This window comes from Nomascus leucogenys, chromosome 12 (assembly GCF_006542625.1).
Source record: "Nomascus leucogenys isolate Asia chromosome 12, Asia_NLE_v1, whole genome shotgun sequence".
NCBI lineage: Eukaryota > Metazoa > Chordata > Mammalia > Primates > Hylobatidae > Nomascus > Nomascus leucogenys.
In genome coordinates this window covers 21,887,133-21,910,152 of record NC_044392.1, presented here as the reverse complement: position 1 = coordinate 21,910,152, position 23,020 = coordinate 21,887,133, and the positions used below count along the sequence as shown (strand labels likewise).

At 38.8% G+C, this 23,020-nt stretch overlaps 1 protein-coding gene across 1 annotated transcript in view; it reads right to left on the bottom strand.

The window, feature by feature from the left end:
* Positions 1–5,414: 5,414 nt before the first annotated feature.
* LOC101177579 (torsin-1A-interacting protein 2) overlaps positions 5,415–23,020 on the bottom strand; it is a 20,200-nt gene continuing 2,594 nt past the window's right edge. Inside the window, exons 2-5 of the mRNA XM_030823926.1 lie at positions 12,847–13,026; positions 11,069–11,587; positions 7,743–7,844; positions 5,415–7,041 (exon numbers count right to left, since the gene is read on the bottom strand). Coding sequence (XP_030679786.1) covers positions 6,275–7,041; positions 7,743–7,844; positions 11,069–11,587; positions 12,847–12,880 — 1,422 coding nt within the window. The 5' untranslated portion in view covers positions 12,881–13,026 and the 3' untranslated portion in view covers positions 5,415–6,274. The remainder of the gene's footprint in view (positions 7,042–7,742; positions 7,845–11,068; positions 11,588–12,846; positions 13,027–23,020) is intronic.

Genomic DNA, 23,020 nt, shown 5'->3' with positions numbered 1-23,020 from the left:
GGACGTTAATATTGGCAAAGCCCACATATTTTTTGTTAAGCACAAATAAGCAAAATGCAATTGGGTTTGAAAGTCAATGTGCTGTTTCTTTTATGACAGGAAAGGCAAATAGGTTTAAATTTCCTGTGCTCTCTGATGAGCCAGGAGCAACTGCCTGGAGCTTTGTGTTGATGCATCTTCACGTCTAGAAGGAATACAGGGAGTAGGGCTGTGACTGCCGGGGGCCTGGGCAACTTTGCCCCATGCAATGTGACTCAGCCTGTTGCTTCCCAAGTCTAAAATGTTCTTTTTGGTTCATGTAACTGCTCTTAGCCAAAGGCAAATTTAGTTTATAAGCCTCAATGAGGAAAAGCAGGAGACTATTTGCCAAAATAAGAACCAATTTATGGGCTTTTCAAGACATCAAAGCAAGCGGATACAGATCATGCAGATAATACTGGAAGGAAAGGTATTGAAGACTAAGGTATTTACCTCTTTGCAGATTAGGGGATACTGATTGTGTTCTCAGGCCATTTGGATTGGCCTATAGAGATACAGAAGTTATAGCACAGTTTACCAAACATCGTATGTTCTCACTCATAGGTGGGAATTGAACAAAGAAAACACTTGGACACAGGGCAGGGAACATCACACATTAGGGCCTGTCAGGGGGTGGGGGGCTGGGGGAGGGATAGCATTAGGAGAAATACCTAATGTAGATGACGGGTTGATGGGTGCAGCAAACCACCATGGCACGTGTATACCTATGTAACAAACCTGCATGTTCTCCACATGTATCCCAGAACTTAAACTATAATAATAATAATAAAAGTTATAGCACAGTTTATTAGCTAGAAATCAATTTTAATAGCCCCATCTCAGTCTGAATGAGGCAAATTTAGGCCCACATCATTAGGTATTTCACAACTTAACACCTAAAATTTAACATAAATTTACAAAAATAAGGCTTATTTTTAAGTCATCTGGAGAAACTGTTTTACAGATACCTTAACTTTATTTAGCTCTCTCTAGAATTAACATCTTTGCAAATATATTATTCAACCAAGCATTTGCCATAAAGATAAGCATCAACTTTCCCACTGGACAAGTGATAGTGTTCAAGCTACTTGACTTGTGAAAAACAAAAAACCACCATGACTTCTCAATACATTTTAAAATGAAATATGCTCAGACTGATAAACAAGATATTAAAATGGAGACTGACATTGAACTAGTCAACTTGAAAAACACAAGAGGACGATGCTCCTATAAAATGATATATTATTGGCTTTACAAAGACATACTGGTTTATGTTTACAACTATGTTTTATTTTCAAAAGATAAAGGAAAAGCTTCATGTTGTTATTTGAAAGTACTTCTCAACCAGCTGGGCATGGCGGTGTAATCCCTGAAGTAGGAGGATCATCCCCTTGAGGCCAGGAGGTCCAGGCTGCAGTGAGCTGTGATTGTGCCACTGCACCACAGCTTGGGTGACAGAGTGAGACCCTGTCTTTAAAACAAAAAGAAAGTACTTCTCTGCAAGTAAATTTTATGGATATAATCTTTATTCCGATTAAATAAATGATTACCCTAATCAGCTATTATTTATTATTTTCTATTTAACATTCATTTTTGAAGTGCCAGAGACCTGCCTATGTCACATAAAGTTTGGTCAGATATATGCAAATGCAGTGCTGGTGAAGATCATCTGAATAATGATCACTTTCACATGCCATATTTGTTATATTTTAATATCGCTGCTCATTGTGCTTCCTGTCTTTAATAAAGTATAAATCAAGCAATTAAAAGCTGTCTAGGCCAGTCGCGGTAGCTCATGCCTGTAATGCCAGCACTTTGGGAGGCCAAGACGGGGGGGATCACTTGAGGTCAGGAGTTCGAGACCAGCCTGGTCAACGTGGGGAAACCCCGTCTCTACCAAAAATACAAACATTAGCTGGGCGTGATGGCAGGTGCCTATAATCCAGCTACTTGGCAGGCTGAGGCAAGAGAATAGCTTGAACCTGGGAGGCAGTGGTTGCAGTGAGCCGAGATATCGCACCATTGCACTCCAGCCTGGATAACAAGAGTGAAAGTCTGTCTCAAAAAAAAAAAAAAAAAAAAGGCTGTTAAAGGGTCAAAACCATCTCAGCGGCTAGCACTATTTAGTGGAGTCATTAGCTGAGAGAATGGTGGGTTACCAGCATGCTGAGCCTCACTAACCACCATAAACTTGGGGGCTTCCAAATGAAATGTATTGAAATTTCTTTATTGATTGCTTTTTAAAATAGAAATATGAAACAAATTAGCATTACTATTTTAGTGATATGAACACCTTTAGTGATATGAACTTCTCTGCCAACTCCTGGAAACTAACCAGAAAACCTAAAATTTACCCTAAGGGAAGAAAAACCTCAAGTCCAAAGACAGTTTCTGATTCCACCAATTGGTTCTACAATTCTGGGATTACTCAAGAAGTAATTTATATTAATATACAGTGTAATGAAAGTTGTTCTGTAAGAGTAACTAAATGGCAGTGTTTAGGTATCATGTACGATATTGTATGCCCACAAATAATTTTTCTAAGTCAAATAAGCAAATTATCTATGACAATAAAAGATGAATTACTAGACACACAAAAGAAAATCTGAAACCTTAAAAAACGTAAATAGGCCAGGCGCAGTGGCTCACGCCTGTAATCCCAGCACTTTGGGAGGCCAAAGCGGGCGGATCACGAGGTCAGGAGATCGAGACCATCCTGGCTAACATGGTGAAACCCTGTCTCTACTAAAATTATTTTAAAAAAAAAATTAGCCAGGCGTCGTGGCGGGCACCTGTAGTCCCAGCTACTTGGAAGGCCAAGGCAGGAGAATGGCATGAACCCAGGAGGCGGAGCTTGCAGTGAGCTGAGATTGCACCACTGCACTCCAGCCTGGGCGACAGAGCAAGACTCCATCTCAAAAAAAAAAAAAAAAAAAGTATAGAACAAATAGAAATTAACCTAAGAAAATACATTAGATAATAGATTTGAATTATCTGTACATTTATAAAATATAGTCTTATGTTTAAAAATAGTCATTTTAGTCATGAGAAGACCCAGAGCTAATATACTGCTTCTTTTAAAAATGATTTTTGAGGCCAGGTGCAGTGGCTCACACCTATAATCCTAGCACTTTGAAAGACCAAGGCAGGCGGATCAATTGAGGCCAGGAGTTTGAGACCAACCTGGACAATATAGCAAAACCACATCTCTATTAAAAATACAAAAATTAGCTGGGCATTGTGGTGCGTGCCTGTAATCCCAGCTACTTGGGAGGCTGAGGCACAAGAATCACTTGAACCCAGGAGGCGCAGGTTACAGTGAGGTGAGATTGCGCCACTGCACTGCATTTCAGCCTGGGTGACAGAGCAAGACCTTCTCTCAAAAAAAAAAAAAAAAAAAAAAAACAGTTTGGGTGGGTGCATTGGGTCACATCTGTAATCCAAACACTTTGGGAGGCTGAGGTGGGAGGATCACTTAAGGCCAGGAGTTCAAGACCAGCCTGGGCAACCCAGTAAGACCCTGTCTCTATAAAAAATAGTGTGGTAGAGTGGTGTGGTAGTCTGCACTTGTAGTCCCAGCTACTCAGAAGGCTAGGGTGGGAGGATTGCTTGAGCCCAGGAGTTTAAAGCTACAGTGAGCTATGATCAAGCCACTGCACTCCAGCCTGGGAATCAGAGTGAGACTCCATCTCAAAAAAAAAAAAAAAAAAAAAAAAGACTTTTGAAATAGTGGACAGAAAACTGACAACACTCTCAATTGACTGCACTATACATGGAAGGAAAAATGTTTTTAAAAAGGCTAAATAAAAAAAATTATGACTTTAGAAATTTATTTTTCTAAATTATTTTGAAAGGAAATGATGAAAAACCATATTCAACTAAATGAAGAAACAAGAATATGCGTCATACTGGTTCCTTTACAGATCTGAGGTAGCACAGGTCAGCAGGCCAATATAATAGTTATACAAGGCAACACTGGTTTTGTGGATGTAACGCTAGCATCTAAGATCTAAAACGACAGAAAAAATGTGCATATGGTATGCAGATTTTCCTTCAATTTCCTCTGCTTTTATACTGGATTGACAGTGATATTACATTCAGCATGCTTTAACTTTTTGTTCAGGTCTTTTCCCAAATCTCTTGGAAGATTCCTTTGAAGTTCCAAATGCAAATTCTTCCTTCAGGTAAGCCCCTACACTCAAATTGAGCAATTACTCAATTGTAATCTTTTCAGGTATCAATGAAGATCCCTGTATCTTCTTAGTGTTTCCTAAAATCTTTCCATACTTTAATCAGACTTCTTAGATATATACATATGATCTCATATAACAGAGAGGCCAAAACCCAGTTGAAACAATCCAGGATTATGGTAATAGTCTATATAATGGAACAGACCCTTTGTTAGGTCGAGATCGTTTTACTAGAGTTCTGCTTTCAGAGCTCAAATGCTAATCAACTACTATCTCCATACAAACTGTTTTCAATCTTTCTTATAATCACAGAACACGGTCCAACAGTCAGTACTGAACATCAAAACCTCTGAGTATCTACCCACCATTTCTGCTTCCTCTCACTAAGTATAACATCTCTTGGATTTCTCTAATTTTTAATCTAATGGTACTTCTATAACTAGTTGGTCAAGGAATGAGCTGCATCACATAATGTTCCATCACTGCACAGAAATAAACTGTTTGGTAAAATTATGCCAAGCGTTCATATAAAATTACTATTAAATTGGTTATTCAAAAATAAATTTTTAAAATAAAACAAATAAATTGTTTATTAAAATCTGTTCTGCTGAAAGAGTCTACAAACTCTTACCCTAGACAAGTATAAAATTCCATGCAGAGAGGACAGAAATGACAATTAACAGAAATGAACAAAAGCATCAGAGACATGCTAGTAAATGCTAGCTTATACATTCTGCTGTTCATGTATAGATCTTTATCCTTCATAAATAATGTATCTATACAATAAACCTGTATTTCATCTTCCTACTCATAAGATTCAATACATTCATTTTTTAAACATATTTCCTATCTTCTAAGATGTTTTTTCACTTAATCAATGGTGTTCAAAGTCAAATATCAGTGAAACTTGGCCGGGCGCGGTGGCTCACGCTTGTAATCCCAGCACTTTGGGAGGCCGAGGCGGGCGGATCACGAGGTCAGGAGATCGAGACCACGGTGAAACCCTGTCTCTACTAAAAATACAAAAAATTAGCCAGGCGTGGTGGCGGGCGCCTGTAGTCCCAGCTACTCGGAGAGGCTGAGGCAGGAGAATGGCGTGAACCCGGGAGGCGGAGCTTGCAGTGAGCCGAGATCGCGCCACTGCACTCCAGCCTGGGCGACAGAGCGAGACTCCGTCTCAAAAAAAAAAAAAAAAAAAAAAATTCAGTGAAACTCTTTGTTCCAATGAAATCTCAGAGAACCCCAACATATAAAACAGTTAAAAGCAGAACTGCTCTGATACCAAGGGGAAGGGTGCCAGTAGACACAGTTTGACAATCACTGCTGTAAATCGTTCAAGAAAAGCTGAAGTAAAGATATAGCCAATTGGAATTTCTTCATTTCCAATGATTATAAACAATTTCCCCATTGGTTCTCATTTTTAAGAGTGTTTGAGTACAGCTGCTCATACCTCAGCTGAATGGAATAAAAGCACAGTGCCTTCCATGTAGTATTTAGGTAGGTACTTAATGGTTTGAATTCTTATGTCTTTTATCATACTACTCAAAACTGCAAAACTAATATGATATAATCCCATAACTTTAGATTATTAAAGTGAGGTTTGAAAATATTCAACATGTGACAGAAAAATTTTCTAAAGGTTATCATTGCTTCATAATTCTAACTGCTTTAGTCCAAGTCCAAACACTGTCGAAAAGGCTCTTCAGAGTCTCACTCAAGAAAAAAAAAAATCACTCTGTAGTTACTCTAAGAAGTAAGAGTATCTTCCTGTGCAATGTTGCTATATTTTAGAATTTTAAAAAAAATTCTCATATATATCATCCATATTTCAAACCTGATTTGGTCCAAAGAAAAAAAGTCAGGTTAATTTTTAGCTTTGTCAAGGCTTAGATTAGAAAGATTTTACAAGGAATAAAAAATAAAAACTTGTTTCTAAAATAAGCTCATCTTTGTTTTTCAGGCTATTTCCTCAACCTATTTTATCAACCTCCTTCCATATAAATGGAAGGCTTTAAACAAACTTTTTCATAAACATATACCTTCTGTAACCAACTGTGTGCTTAGCTTTAGAAAAGGCACCCCTGTTCTTCTATGCTCTTCACTGGCTGGACTGGCAGTACCAGGTGTGAAATTCTGCTCCACAGCCCACTCAATTTGTCTGAGTCCATGTGGTTGAAGGAGCTGGGAGTGTCAGAGTTGGTAAACTTGGCCCAGAGTAAGTCTCTCACTTTTTCTTCAGTTTCCCTTGGGCCTACACTTGCTTCTAATGTTTCCTCCTCTAGCAGAACAGTCAGGACCAGGGCCACATCTTTAAAGGCAGCATTCTCATGATCACAATACTTGTAGAAGATCAAAGTGGAGCCAGCAGGGAAGGATTCGAAGTGGTGTACCACAGCAGCCTTCTGGCCATTCTCAAACCCATAGCTCAGCTCCAGGTCAACCAACAGCTTGACCGTGTCACTGTCCTGCCAGGTCCTTCCAGCCCCATCAATCTGAATGGGAGAGACTTTCTGGGAAGAGGTGTAGGCATCTGCAACATGGTGGCTCAGGCACTTCAGGGTCTCTCTTCCCTCCCGAGCTGCTGTAAATATGATGGTGGCTGGCTCAGTGGGGTTGGAAGCATTGAGGTGCTTCTGGAGAAACTTCCGTCCTCTCTGCCACAGGAAGGAACTCTGGCCTGGAAATTTATCTTTCAATCGGCTAAACTGGGCCAAAAAGGCCTCCAAAGCTGGATTTTGGGGCACTTGCTGGGCTGGAGAGGAATAGTAGCTATTCACAGAACTTGCCACAACAGCCACAACAGCCACAACCAGGAAGAAAAGAAAGATAGGGCCTGTCAAAAGAATGAAAAAGGAATAGAAAATTACAGAGAACACAAGCCAGAAACAAAGCCTGTGGTAAACTGAAATGAGGCAGAGATACCGGCAGGTTTTACTAGGAGCAATACGTTTCTTTTGCATAAATTGTTTAAACTTTCAATCCACCAGAAGTACCTTTTCTCTAATCTCTTCTCAGATTTAACTATTTGAAGATATATCTGTTAAAAGATAAAAGCTACGTGGAAGAGTTAAGTACTCAGTAAAAAATTTTTAAAATAAAAGGTAAAAGCTGAGTCTATGTATTTGTTATTATAACTAATGATGTAATTTAGACATGAGTGATCAAGATTTTCTTTCACCTTCTCAATGCACCTACTACCTATAGCCATTTTTTTAGGAGTCATAACTTTAAAGTGCACTTGAAAAATTAATATTCTCTAGTTAGAAAGGCAGTTTTTGTTTCTTGTTTAGGAAAAGCCTTTCCTGTTATGAGAAATCCCATTTTGTTAAGCACAGCAAAATATCAGCCAGCACCCGTAAGAGAAAAATCTCTAAAACTCTAGTGTACTATTTTACTATGTCTCACTACCAATAATTAAATAAGTATATATAAACACAATGTTAAAACTGTTTAAATCTGCTAGTTTTCTAGGCATTTTCACTGAGGATTTCTGAATGTGAATCAACACTGCAGTAAAACCAGGTTTATTCTCACCATGGCTCCAAAAACTCTTTTCATTAATCTGTCTCATGGTGTCCTGTGCATTCTCTTTAATTTCTTCCAACTTTTGTGTTTGTTGTGGATGACTTCCAGCCTCTGGAGAGGAAAAGAATCAATATTATTTTTAGGCAGTACACTAATGACGGTATGTATACCTTTATATCTCTCACCAAACCAAAGAATGATTTGACTAAAAGGCTTTCTATACCTTGGCCAGGTACAGTGGCTCACACCTGTAATCCCAGCACTTTGGGAGGCTGAAACAGTGGCTCACTTGGGGTCAGGAGTTCGAGACCAGCATGGCCAACAAGGTGAAACCCTGTCTCTACCAAAAATACAAAAATTACCTGGGCATGATGGCAGGCGCCTGTAATCCCAGCTACGTGGGAAGCTGAGGCAGGAGAATCGCTTGAACCCGGGAGGTGGAGGTTGCAGTGAGTCGACATCACGCCACTGCACTCCAGCCTGGGGGACAGAGCAAGACTCCATCTCAAAAAAAAAAAAAAAAAGTTAACATTTTTCCTGTCTTTTCTTTAAGACTATTACTTTTATTCTACTTAGAAGAATAAAATGAAATGCTGTGAAATTCATTCAAGGATAATATTGCTATATTCACAATTCCTCACTGCCTCTTATATCAAAGACAAAGACATTTAAATACTGAGGCCAAACTTACCTAAAATGTAATTCAGCAAAATGTATAAAATTAAGAAGGGATTTAAGAAATGTTGGCTGTACACAAGATTCAACTTCACAGGGTAATTGTGCTCTAATTCCAGTGTTCGAGTTTCACATGGTTCCTCAAGACCCCGAATATAAAAATAAGAGAGGCACTAAGTTCTAAGATAGGAGAGATTAGTGTACAGTTGCAAAATAGCTTACAAAAGCAAATTTGAAACTTTTAGTGAAGGAGGTACACAAAGCAAGGAATATAAGGTGAAGAAAATTCATGAAATATGTAAAAATCCAGGTGTAGGGTGGGCATGCCAAGCTTAAAATATGTGGGTGAAAAGAAGGGCAACAATTTTTAGCACTCTAAGCTAAATCACACTAGAATCTAAATTTGTGCTTAACCCTAGCCAAGTACTTCTATTGGCATAGATGAGTAGGATCATCTTCACTTATAAAGGATTGTTCATATCACCCCAAAAAGTAGGTTCTTAAAATATCGTATCATAGAATCTAAGAACTGAAAGAATCTATAATGGACACCTACTCCAGCCCCACTACTTAACCTAACATGAAAAAAGGTCCAGGGATATTAAAGATCTTGCCCAAGGTCACATAAAGAGATGTAGCTGGCCTGGTGCAGTGGCTCACGCCTGTAATCCCAGCACTTTGGGAGGCCGAGGTGGGCGGATCACAAGGTCAGGAGATTGAGACCATCCTGGCTAATATGGTGAAACCCCGTCTCTACTAAAAATACAAAAAAATACAAAAAAAAATTAGTTGGGCGCAGTGGCGGGTGCCTGTAGTCCCAGCTACTTGGGAGGCTGAGGCAGGAGAATGGGCATGAACCCAGGAGGCGGAGCTTGCAGTGAGCCCAGATAGCGCCACTGCAGTCCGGCCTGGGCCAAAGAGTGAGACTCCGTCTCAAAAAAACAAAAAAACAAAACAAAACAAAACAAAAAAAGAGATGTAGCTAAGTTGAGACAAAAACAAGATTTCTCATCTCTTAGAGTATAAATAACCTCATTCAACTATATTAAATTGCTTTCCATACATAAACTGCATTTTTTTTTTTTTTAAAGACAGGGTCTCACTCTGTCAACAAGGTTGGAGTGCAGTGGTGAAATTTCAGCTCACCACAGCTTCGACCTCCTGGGCTCAAGCAATCCTCCCACCTCAGCCTCCTGAGGACTACAGGTGCATGCAGCTGTTTTTGTGTTTTCTGTAGAGATGGGTTTTTGCCATGTTGCCCAGGCTGGTCTTCCTGGCCTCAAGTGATCCACCAGCCTTGGCCTCCCAAAGTGCTAGGATCACAGGAGTGAGCCACCACCCTTGGCCTAAACTAGATTTTTTTAAACAACATTTTTTCTACTCACAGTGAACCTGCCTAATAGTGAATTTTTTTTAAGAGATGGGGTCTCACTACATTGCCCAGGCTAGCTAAAATGCAGTGGCTATTCACAGGGGTGATCATAGCACACTGCAGGCTTGAACTCCTGGGCTCAAGCAATCCTCCCAACTCAGCTTCCCAAGTAACTTGGACTAGAGGTGTAAGTAATTGCACCTAGCTCGTAATCGTGAAATTCCGACGCAGGTCATGGTCCTTACAAATCACATTCATTCATTTGACAAAATTCATAACGGTGTTTCTATGGGCCAGGTGCCAGAGATACACAATGAATGAGAGGGACATAGTCCTTGCCTTCACTGAAGTTACAGATTATTCTAATGATTAATAAATAAAACATATATTTGAGATTAGTCATTGATTTGCAGTGAAACATGAATTACTAGCCCTTGCTGAAGTCCCTGATGAACAGAACATCTTATATTTTATATTCTTTTGTACTGGCAAATGGGCATTTCAGACTGAGCTCTTCAGAGTGCTTATAAAATACAAACCCATACAGACAATCACAGAAGGTGAAAGCCAGAAGAATCCTTGGATATCATCTTGTCCAACTTCTTCATTTTACAAATAGGAAATTGAAGCACCAGGAAGGGAAGAGATTTTCCCAAGGTCACCCAAGTCAGCAAGTGGTAGGGCCACAACTAGAATTCACACCTCGAGTTCCACTTAAGGATTTAGCACACTGCAACGCTTACCTTCATAAGGGAAGACACGCTTGTTCCTCTTAACATATAAGCAGAAAAAACCAGGTATAGAGAAACTAACTGAGTACTCAAAGTCCTATAAAACTGAAACATGACTGAGTTAAGGACACTGTCCCATTAATGCTCATTTTTAAATATACCCATCTCTTGATTTATGTAACATTTAGTTTCCCAAGGACTTTAAAAATTATAAGTCAAAATATTCTCATAAGAAATAAAAAACCATAAGCGAATTTTTTAAGTCATGCCCCTTTTTGTCATATCACATTAATATAAACATTTAATAAAAACATGCTTAGAAATGCAGTTTATGTGTAGGAAGCAACTTAATATAGTGGAATGAGCTAGCCTAGATGAGAAACCTCATTCTAAAATCAACTCAGTCATGGCTTGGTGTGAGCTTGGGCAAGGCCCAAAGGCCTTAATCCTATGAAAGACAGACAAAAGTTCTCTGAAAAGAAGGCCTCTGACTTCTGCTGTGTTCTCAGTTAACAGGGCAATACAAAACAGGAGAGTAGTTCTGGGGGTTCTCTTACCTGGGGCCAGCAGTCGCCTCCTCAGTGTATCCTCACCCTCTTGCCCTGCACTGGAATGACCAGGACTCTGGGCCTCCTGGGAGTCTGTAGTAGGTGATTCCTGAGATGCTCCAGTTCCGTCACTCGCTTCCTTAGGGAGGGCCACAGAGCTGCTCCCTAAGTGTGCATCTGCTCTTCCTACCTTGTCACTTGGAGAATGGCTGGGATCTGGATCCAAGGGTTCTTCACCCACATTTTCTGAAGGGAGGTGATGCCCTTTTCCGCCATCCAGAAAACTCTGCTTGTTCTCATCTTCTATTTTATCCTTTGGATGTTTCCCCACATTTGCTTCATCTGGACTTTCTGATTTATCACCTGTATCTGCACTTTCTGGACCTATTGTCTCTATCCCTTGGTGGTCTTTGCTAAGACCACAGGCAGAGTGCAGGATCTGAGCTTCTTTGGCATTACTTGCTATGATTGTGGTCTCCTGCGCCTGAGAATTTATTGATGGATCATTTTCCAAATCCTTTTGAGAGTCTATTGAGATAAAAATTTATAATTTTTATTGGAAAAAATTCCCCATAAATTTATATTTTAACAAGGTCCCTGTTTAATAATAGTATTTACATAGATTTTCATGGTTTATAAGACACTTCCTAAACATTATTTCTCTTGGCTCCCACTAAAGGTGATTAAAACAACAACAAAAAAAACCTTATCATGTTAATAAATATAAAATGCCACTAATATAAAACAAATTATATGACAGAACCAACTTTTGGTTATATTAAATATATCCTCTTCCCTAATGAAAGGCAATGCTTATCAATGGTAGCAAAACCTTATGCAAAAGGCTGATAGGGACTTTTATAGTGGATGAGCCAGACTGACAACTGCTGAACCCAGTGACCAATCTTCACATCAGGAAAACAGGGAAACCCAAACAGGTATCATTTACCTTCTAATACAATGCAGTAAGAAGTACTCTAGACCACTTGGGAAGTATTTTTGCCAAACAACTAAACTTAAATCTGGTAAGCTTCTAGAGCAACCAGTTTCCAAGAAATATAGGGATAGAGGAATACATTAAATTATGCCTCAAGAATATAATCAGCAAAACCCAGCATGTGGGAAATTCCAAAAGACTTTGTTTCTTTAATAAAAGTAAGAATGGCCAGATGTGGTGGCTCATGCATGTAATCCCAGCACTTTGGGAGGCCAGGGCAGGTGAATCACCTGAGGTCAGGAGTTCAAGACCAGCCTGGCAACATGGTGAAACCCCCTCTCCACTAAAAATACAAAAATTAGCTGGGCGTGGTGGCAGGTGCCTGTAATCCCAGCTACTCTGGAGGCTGAAGCATGAGAATCGCTTGAGCCTGGGAGGCGGAGGTTGCAGTGAGCTGAGATCACGCCACTGCACTCCAGCCTGGGTAACATAAAAAAAAAAAGAAGAAGAAGAAGAAAGATCCCTTCTAAATATAGCACATTACGGGATATATATAACTCTAAAGATTTGTCTACCATCATTTTTTAAAGAAGCATTGTATTTTTCCATTACTGTAAGTCCTTACTATTGGAGTCTCTAAAACATTTATCTTCCTTATATTATAATTAGGGTCTCACATTATAGTAAAATTCAGTAAATATAAAAGAATAAGTATAATCAAAACAAATGAACCCACTGAATTGGCTTTTTTACTTCAAAACCTCAGATTTTAGTCATCAGAGATTTTCTCTCTCTGCACAGCCCTGGTTTCCTACAGCAGCACCCTCAGTGCTAGATAAATCAGTCTTACCCTCTTGAGGTTCCCTGAGTCCACTGTCGGCCATGTTTGTGTTCTATCTCTTCAGAGTTGGGAGGATACTTTTTTTAGTACTTGGTTTTCCTTGTGAAGATGTCTTGTTTTCTTCTTGTCCCAAGTCCCAACAGACTCATGCTTCCCGTGGACCCAGGAAATAAGGCGTATATACAGTGACTAAAACAAAACGAAAAAATATTAAATGACTTTTTATCCATACAAGGGAGAAATGCACGTATCAGCTTTATTTATTAAATATGTGTAGCTTGAGTAATATTTCCTCTGTGAAACTTTTTTCGTGAAGAAAAGTTCCTTTCATGAGAATCATATTCCAAATCCTAGACTACTGAAAAAAGCTCCAGATTATTAATCTTTCATGAATTTCATAATCTAATACATTCCAGCATAGTTGAAAGAGTATAAAAAGTAAGATCAAGTGACCAGAATCTTCAACATAATAGCCTGAATTAAAATAAAAAATAAATCTAAGAGTAGAAATTTAAGTCACTGCTGACACAATCACTGCGGATTTCCTGGATGTCTTCAATTTCTGTCCCAGATAATTTTCTCATAGTCTGCCTACCAGGAGCTTTCACTGATATTAAAAAGTAACAACGCACAGGAGGTTCCCACAAACTGAGATGGCTGCTTTGAGGTGTACCACTACACATTTGGACTGACTTTGAAGTGGTTTTCTCAATGTATTCTTTTGTAAAATATGGAGACAGATATTCCTTTATACAATGCCTTTTTATGCAATGCTCAAAGACAGACAAAGAAAATTATTAAGGTTTACACAAAAGGAATCAAAATCAAAGGCACTTTATAAGCAACAAAAACAATCATATTTTATAGTTAATTCTTATTTTGTCAAAAACAAATTGATTAATAAGTTACTTAACATTCATTCCCTATAAAAATGAGAATAATGATATCTATGAGGCTTAAATACAAAAATATATAAGAAAAACCTTTGTGAAGTGTTATAGTTTTTTGACAGCCTAGCTGGAAGGCTAGCCAACTGGCCGTCTTTATGTTTTTCTCAGTACTCTTTTGTAAAATTTAATTTTACACATTAAAAACTTTCATCCCCAATGCCTACACGGTGCCTAGTGTATAGTAAGAACTCCATATTTTAACTTAAAAGCTTATGAAAAAATAAATGAATGTATAAAGAGTGATGCCATAGATAAATTGGAAGGGAAGAGAAGAGTTAGGGACAGACCCTTCTTTCTGTCGCTGTGAACACTTAGCGAAGTGTTCGGAGGGTTCCTTGTCACCTCTTTTATCTTCTTCAAGCTCCTGGGACTGGGCTTTCAAGCCATCATATGTTGGAATGAAGTTTTCTCTCCTATCCTAGCTCATGACAGAAAATAAAAAGTCCCCAGTCCTTTTTTTGTTAAAAAAAATTTTCCTGCCAGCCAAAACCAAGAAAATAGGCTAAAAGTTTCCTATGTACCAATAACAAAAATTTTCAAAAGCAAAGATACTACTCACAATAACCATAAGGAACCTAGAATAAAAACTAAAAGATACCTAGTAATAAATCCAACAAGAGACATGCAAGATCTTTAGACAGTGGTGAATTTTATGGTACGTAAATTATACCTCAATAAAGCTGTTTCTTTAAAACACAACTTTAGAGAGAAAAATATAGAACTTTATTGAAGTATATAAAAAAGAGATAAGTAAACAGAAAAAATATATCATGCATAGACAATAAGACTCAAAACCACTGATGCCAATTTTCTCCAAATTAATCTACAAATTTAATGCAATTTGAAACAAAATCTCAAGTTTTTTGATTATTGTTGGTTTCTAGTGAAATGGAAAAGCGGATCCTAAAATTCACAAAGAGCAGCAAAGGATCAAGAAGAGTTAGCATAATTCTGAAGAAGAAGGGGGGCAATCTTTACCAGATATCAAACCTTCTTTAAACTTAAAAGTAGGCTAGGCGGGGTGGCTCATGCCTGTAATCCCTGCACTTTGGGAGGCTGAGGTGAGATCACCCAAGGGTCAGGAGTTTGAGACCAGCCTGACCAACACGGTGAAACCCCATCTCTACTAAAAATACAAAAATTAGCCAGGCATGGTGGCGCATGCCTGTAATCCCAGCTACTTAGGAGGCTGAGGCAAGAGAATCGTTTGAACCCGGGAGACGGAGGTTGCAGTGAGCCCAGATTGCACCACTGTATTCCAGCCTGGGTGACAGAGCAAGACTCTGTCAAAAAAACAAACAAACAAACAAACAAAACAAAGTAATAAAAGCAATGGAACACTAGCACACGAATAGACAAATAGTATACAGAATAGAGAGTCAAGAAATACACACATACATAAAGGAAATTGGCCAATTCACAAAAGGGAAATAATGAATTAGTGAATAAGTAGTTTGGGGGCAACTGACTATTCAAATAGAGGGAAAAATTAGATTTCTGTCTCCTACTTCATATAAAAATCAAGTCCAGATTAAAGACCTAAACGTAAAAAGCAAAACTTTTAAACTTTGAGAATATCAAATATCTTTATAACTGCAAGGTTTCTTAAATAAGATATACAATACACAAACCAGAAAGGAAAATTTGACAATCGTGACCCCATTAAAAAATTTTAATTTCTACACAAGATATCAAAATTAAAAGATAAGTCTCTGACTAGAAAAACATCTGCAACACATAAAACCAGTAAGGAATTAATATCGAGAACATATAAAGAATTCCACAAATCAGTAAAAGACAAATAATGCTATGAAAAGTGGGTAAAGGGATGAATAAGCAGTTCAACAAAGAGGAAATATGAAAACCTAATGAATATGAAAAAAGAGTAGTCAAGGAAATACAAAAAATAAATTAATGGTGAGATAACATTTCACACCAGCAGAGTGGTAAAAAGTCAGGCAATATCAAATGTTGATGAGGATTTAGAGATACAGAGAGCTCTTAAACCCCTAATGGCAATGAAGTAAACTGTTACTATAACTTTAGATAGAAATATGGCAAGGAAAATTAAGGCACACAGACTCTACAAATCAGCAACTTCATTTTTAGACGTATAATAGAGAATCTCATTAATACGCCCCAAAATGTCCATTGCTGTATTGTTTAAAATGAGGAAAAAGGAGAAAATCTAAATGTTCATTAATAAGAAAGTGGGTTTTAAAAATTGTCGTATTCTTAGAATGTAATATTATGCATCGCAATTAAAATAAATTAGGTTATCTTTAAAAGTTGTAAAATTATAGCAGTGAAGTACTGATGACCAGGCACAGTGGCTCACACCTGTAATAGCAGCACTTTCAGAGGCCAAGGCAGATAGATGGGTTGAGCTTAGGAGTTTAAGACCAGCCTGGACAACATGGTGAAACCCCATCTCTACAAAAAAAAATACAAAAACTAGCCAGGCGTGGTGGTGCATACCTGTAGTCCCAGGTGCTGAGGTGGGAGGATCACTTGAGCCCGGGAGACAGAGGTTGCAGTGAGGCAAGATCACGCCACTGCACTCCAGCCTGGGCGACAGAGCGAAACTCCGTCTCAAAAAAGAAAAAAAAATGTTTAATATCTTTACTGAGGTGGTGGTTCCATTTGTTATCAAACTTAAAATCTGTACATTAATTGTATGTGACATAGATCATCCTCAATAAACTTTATTGCAAACAAGCAGAACTGAAGGCTTTCAAAAACGTATTACTTGGTTACTAGGTTGCAGTCCAAAAGAATCTGCAAAGGTGCCATCACAGACATTTCTATAATCTTACAAATGCTTGACATACACCTTTCCCGTCACAAAGCACACATAGATCCTACAGCCCACTTCATTCAGACCTTTTGTAACATATCATCACTGTTCATAGTTGAAATGGCATTTCCCTTACAGTACAAGAAGTGGGACAAACAAGGAAGTTCTTGACAAATCCTCAGAAAAGGTCACATGGCAGGGTATCTGAGAGATCTGGAGGCCACTGTTCCAGAGGCAGGTCAATCTTTTTTTTTCCCCCCAAGATAGAATCTCACCCTATCGCATAGGCTGGAGTGCAGTGGTGTAATCTTGGCTCACCGCAACCTCCAACTCCCAGGTTCAAGCGATTTTCGTGCCTCAGCCTTCGTAGCTGGGACTACAGGTGTGCACCACCATGCCCAGCTAATTTTTCTATTTTTAGTACACACAGAGTCTCACCATGTCAAACTCCTGGCCTCAAGTGATCTGCCCACCTCAGTCTCACAAAGTGCTGGGGATTACAGGCATGAGCCACCACGCCCAGCCAGGCAGGTCAATCTTTTGAACAGTGTCTGATCTCTATCAGGGTATGTGTTCATTAGGAACCTCTGGACTACATAATGGAAGTGAGGCAGAGCCTCATCCTGAAGGAAAATGCAGTAGCTGGAGACTTTCTATAGCTGTAGGGAAAACCACTCCATAAGCATGCCCCAAAATAGATGCTTTTGATAGTATCTTCTACAAGGAACTGATGAGACCTGTGTGCTTCATATGGCAACGAAAGACATTCACTCTGAGTGAATCCCTTGCAAGTTCAATTACGAAATGTTGGTGTTCAGTGCTCTATACATAGCGGTTATAATGATTCATATTTCTACTTAAATAAAATGTAGCCTCATCCCTGACAGTCATTTCCACTTCCTTGTGACCTTGAAATCTGCAGCAAAACTTGTATCATTTTGCTTTAGTTGTCTCCATCAAGGCTTGTAACAGGTTAAGGCTGTAAGGTTTTATTCTCCATTTATGGAGAACCTACTAGACGGCTGGCTGAGGGATGCCTTGCTTAATTTCTATTTCCTGGGACTTCTCTAAGAGGGACACAGATTTGCCTCAACTGCTTCCTCTGTAAATGTGGCTGCCTAAGATGTACCCTTTCTACTTCATCTCACCGTAAAATGGTAAATGCTTTGACTACCTGGTAGGTGACATTGTGTGGTATACCAAATGACGTTTTACATAACCAAGTTTAGAAGATTCCAACATACAGTATTAAGTGCTATAAGGCTAACTACAATTCAATACATATTACATGTTTATAAATTTGGGCCAGGTATGATGGCTCATGCATGTAAGCCAGGATGTTACAATTCTGCTATGAAAACAAGTAGTAACATAATATAAAGCATACACAACTATAAAAGTTACTATTTACTGAGTGCCTTCTTCGTGTCAGGCAGCATTCAAATCACTTTATGTGTTAACTCATTTAATCTTCACAACACTTTGAGAGGCCAAGGCGGGAGGATTGCTTGAGTCCAGAAGTTCAAGATCAGCCTGGGCAATATAATGAGATGATGTCTCTACAAAAAAAATTTAAAAATTAGCCAGGCATGGTGTCACATGCCTGTAATCCCAGCTACTCAGGAGGCTAAGGAGGACGATCCCTTGAGCCCAGGAGTTCAAGGCTGCAGGGAGCTAAGATCACGCCACTGCAATCCAGCCTGAGTGACCCTGTCTCGGGGGAAAAAAGCAAACAAAATAAATATATGTACATACATATATATGTTTGTGTATGTATATATATTTGATACTAATGAAGGTTTGAAAGTATTCCATTTTTTGTCACTACAGAGTGATATGTACAGCATGTACATGTACAGAGAATAATGTACAGCATTAACATATATAAATTTATAACAAAACATAAATACATAAATGGAAAGGATACATATCAACTTCCATTTAGTGCTTGCTTCTGCAAGGAATAAGAGAAGGTGTAAACTGTACACATAAAGTTTCCTTAAAAAAATAAAACCATCTGAGGTAAATGTGATAAAATGTTCATATATTTTAGATCTGGGCACAGGTCTTACTATATTATTCTCTGCACTTTTCTATATGTTTGATGTAGTTACTGCCTTTTTAAATGAGTAATAAAATAAATTAGTCTCTGTAAAAAAATTAAGTATCAAAAGGAAAGACCTGTAATGGAAACTCTTTGAGCCTACATGCAATGACCTTACATTACAGAGTACGCTTCCACCATGGCCTCCTAGACATTTTGTCACAACCAGCTGGGAAGAGACAGGACACAGAAAAGCTGCTTGTGAGAACAAAATCAGAGCTGGGAGAGCAAAAGGACCTTACCCATCCTCCACTCCATCCTGCAAATTGCTAGCATTGCCATGGGGACCAGTGAAAAAGAGGGGAGGGGATGGTGACCTGGGGAAAACCTGGGGAGGGGAGGCAGGGTAGGTATCAGGAAGTACTAAGACCATTTTTTAAATGGAGAAGGAAATTAGAAGTTTAGCAGCCAAGAAGAGCACAAAAGAATCAGCCATTCCAGGATGGTAGTTTAGATATAAATGCCATCATGACAAATGTATGACAGTTGGGGTAGAATTAAGTATATATCTTTATTTTTAAACACAATTTTATTCTAGTGAATGATGACATTTTAGGCTCTAGGGATAAAAAGAAACCGATATCTTGGCCCTGAAACAAGTAGTTACAATCCTGCTATGAAAACGAGTAACATATAAAGCATACAACAACTATAAGAACTACTATTTATTGAGTGCCTTCTTTGTGCCAGGCATCATTCACAGCACTTTATTAACTTGTTTAATCTTCACAACAATCTTATGAGGTGTAGACTATTAATATTCCTACTATTTTAGAGATGAGGAAACTGAGATACAGAAAAGTTAAGAACGTTACCCAAGAACACGTGACTACTGAGGGCAGTTAGGATTTGAACTCAGGTAGTCTAGCTGTGGGACCTAACCATGACACTTTAAAAAGCTTGTATTAAGCATACCACAAGCACCCTGACCCTGGAACACTTAAATCTAAGTTTAAATTGTGACTCTAGCATATATGACCTGAGTGAATGTGTACATATCCTTCTACTTTTCTCTATTTCTTTTCTTTTTCCTTTTCAAGGACCTGCCACTTCAGGAATTTGTTTATTTCAGTGTTGTGGAAAGTCTCAGGTGATATAAGTCATACAGCAATTATATCTACCATAATTAAAATTATAAAATGGGCCTAAACATTGTGACAAAAATCTGCCTTGGGTCATCCATCCCTCCAGGCCTTTTAATCTTTACACTTAAGACCATTTGACTTATACTACAGGCTCAACCTCATCCCCAAACCAATCTTGTTCTTCATCAGGACAGATTTAAGAAGTTTTTTGTTTTTGTTTTTAGATAAAGGGCCTCACTCTGTTGCCCAGGCTGGAGGGCAGTAGTACCATCATAGCTCACTGCAGCCTCAAGCTCATAGCTCACTGAGGCTCAAGTGATCCTCCCACCTCAGCCTCCTGAGTAGCTGGGACTACAGGCACATACCACCACATCCAGCTAATTTTTTTCTTTTTAAAACTTTTTTGTAGAGTTGGGAGTCTCACTATGTTGCTCAGGCTTGTTTTGAACTCCTGGGCTCAAGCCATCCTCCTGCCTCAGCCTCCCAAAGTGCTGGAATTACAGTGAGCCACCAGCCAATAAGTTTATAATAATTCAACCATCAGTTCAAACAATTGGCTTTAATCCCTGTTCTAAAACTAAGACTCGGTGGACATGGCGGCTCATGCCTATAATCCCAGCACTTTGGAAGGACCAGGTGAGCGGATCGCTTGAGGCCAGGAGCTCAAGACCAGCTTGGGCAACATGGCGATACTCCATCTCTACAAAAATAAAAAAATCAGCTGGGCGTGGTGGTGCAAGCCTGTAGTAACAGCTACTTAGGGGGCTGAAGTGGGAGGATCACTTGAGCCCAGAAGGTCAAGGCTGCAGTGAGCCATGATGGCGCCACTGCACTCCAGCCTAGGTGACAGAACGAGACTCTTGTCTCAAAAAAAAAAAAACAAAACAAAACAAGTAAGACTCTACCTTATTCCCCAGTTCTAACTTCTGCTTTTGCTTTCTTGCCCTACATCTTTCCTCGTCCTAAAGATTTAGTATGTGCCATATGTTTGGTATATGTTATTGCACTTAAACCTCACAACAGTATGAGGTAGGTATTATTACACAACCTTTTTCACAGATGAAGAAACTAGATACAGAGAGGTTAAAATGCCTAAGGTCATTTAATAGTGTCAGAATTAGAATACAAACCCAGCTGGCTGCAAGGCCATTATTTTGCCTCTATAAAAAGCAATTTTCAAGCTGTGTCCCCAAAATTCCATGGAGACTCAGGGTTGCCAGGGAGACTGGAGAGATGAAAGGGCTGCGGCTCATCTCACTTTTACAGACAGCTATGACATGTGGACTGCCACATATTCTTTGGATTCCATGATCTCATTTCTGCCTTCCTGTTTGCCTGGGCTTCCTTCACCTGTAACTCAGAGATGAATCTTGCCTCACTCACTCACATCCCCCAACAGCCACCTCTTTGGTGGATGTATTTTCTTTCCGGTCTGCCCTTGCATGTTTCCATTAACCTTTTCACTCCCAGGTCTGCCATGAAATAACAGAAAGTAGTTATAATGGTCATTTTAGAAATGCTACCATAACATATAAGCAATATTACCAACTCTTCCACGCTATAAAAATAGAGACGAGTGTAGCTCACACTATTTAAAACACTGGATAACCCTCCAGATCATTTGTCATTATAATTAATTTTACCAACACAGCATTTATATTTTAATAAAATTCATTATTCATATCAACTATGGAGTATTCTAGAATAACCTGCAATATTTTAAGCCATATGAAGACATACTAGAAAGACCTAAGGTGAAAAGCTTTGTTCAAAGGCTTCCTCAATTTTCTCCTTTGCTCAATTTTATGAGCTCTACTACATGATGTTGATTTCTGACAGCTTATCATATAACAGGTATGTGATGTCTGAAGGCAAAGTAACCCTCTTAATATTAAAATTAACATTTTTGATTCATTTTTCTTGCCCATATATTCACATAGTTTATAATGACACTGAACAAAACTGTGAAGAAGACTGAAACATTCCTGATTAGTTTAATTAATGAGAAAAATGTGGCTGAGTTATGACTTAAATTATCAGCAGTGATCTTCAGTCTGACATGAAATCTCTTTTTAAATTGCCAGTATTACCAAATAAATGGTACTATCTTGCGGTATTATGAGTACTCTGCTCCTATCCTTTTAAGCCAGATAAGTAAACACTATGGACATATTACTACAGCATCTCTCAAAGTATGGTCTAGAGAGCACCTGCATCAGAATCTCCAAAGGTACTATTTATATCTTTTTTGTTGTTGTTTTTTTTTTGAAAGAGACAGTGGTCTCACTATCTTGCCCAGGCTGGTTTTGAATTCCTGGGCTCAAGTGATCCTGCTGCCTCAACCTCTGAAGTAGCCGTGATAACAGGTACATGCCACGGCACCCGGCACGAGGTGTTATTTATAATATGCAGATTCCTGGGCCCTACAAGCAATCTGAGGAGTCAGAATTTCTAAAGCAGACCAAGAAATCTCCATTTTTAAACAAGCTCTCACAGGTACTGCTTAGTTATTGATTTGAGAAATCAATGATACAAATCTTTTTAATCTGATCTTACTATTTAATGGAGATATTGGCTAAAACAAAAACCTTTTCTCTATTTTGCTGTTATTTAAATTTTCACATTTGTAGACTGTTTCTTAGTATATGTCCTTGTAACATAAGCATTCTCTAATAATTAAAAAATTTAGGGGCAATAATACTGATCATAATACTATTCTCAAAAGCACTCTCTCAAAGTAAATTTTCACTTTTAAGGAAGAGTTGTAGGATAGTGAAATTCTTCATTAAAGAGTTAGTGATAAACTAACTAGTCTTCAGTCAATTTAGCAGTTCACATAGTTTATTCAGCAATATAACAGGAGAGAACCTCCATTGTAAGAGACATAAGGCAGATACAGGGTGCATCTCTGGGGTACATTCTTCATACAGACTAACAATAACTTCAGGTTTCACAACACATAGCAAGTATGATTTGTTGCACACCAATAGCCATTCATTCCTCACGTTTTCCTTGCTAAAAGAACCCTGGTCGGGCACGGTGGCTACGCCTGTAATCCCAGCACTGTCGGAGGTCAGGGCAGGTGGATCATCTGAGGTCAGGAGTTCAAGACGAGCCTGGCCAACATGGTGAAACCCCGTCTCTACTAAAAACACAAAAATTAGCCAGGCATGGTGGCGGGCACCTGTAATCCCCACTACTCGGGAGGCTGAGGCAGGAGAATTGCTTGAACCTAGGAGGTGGAGGT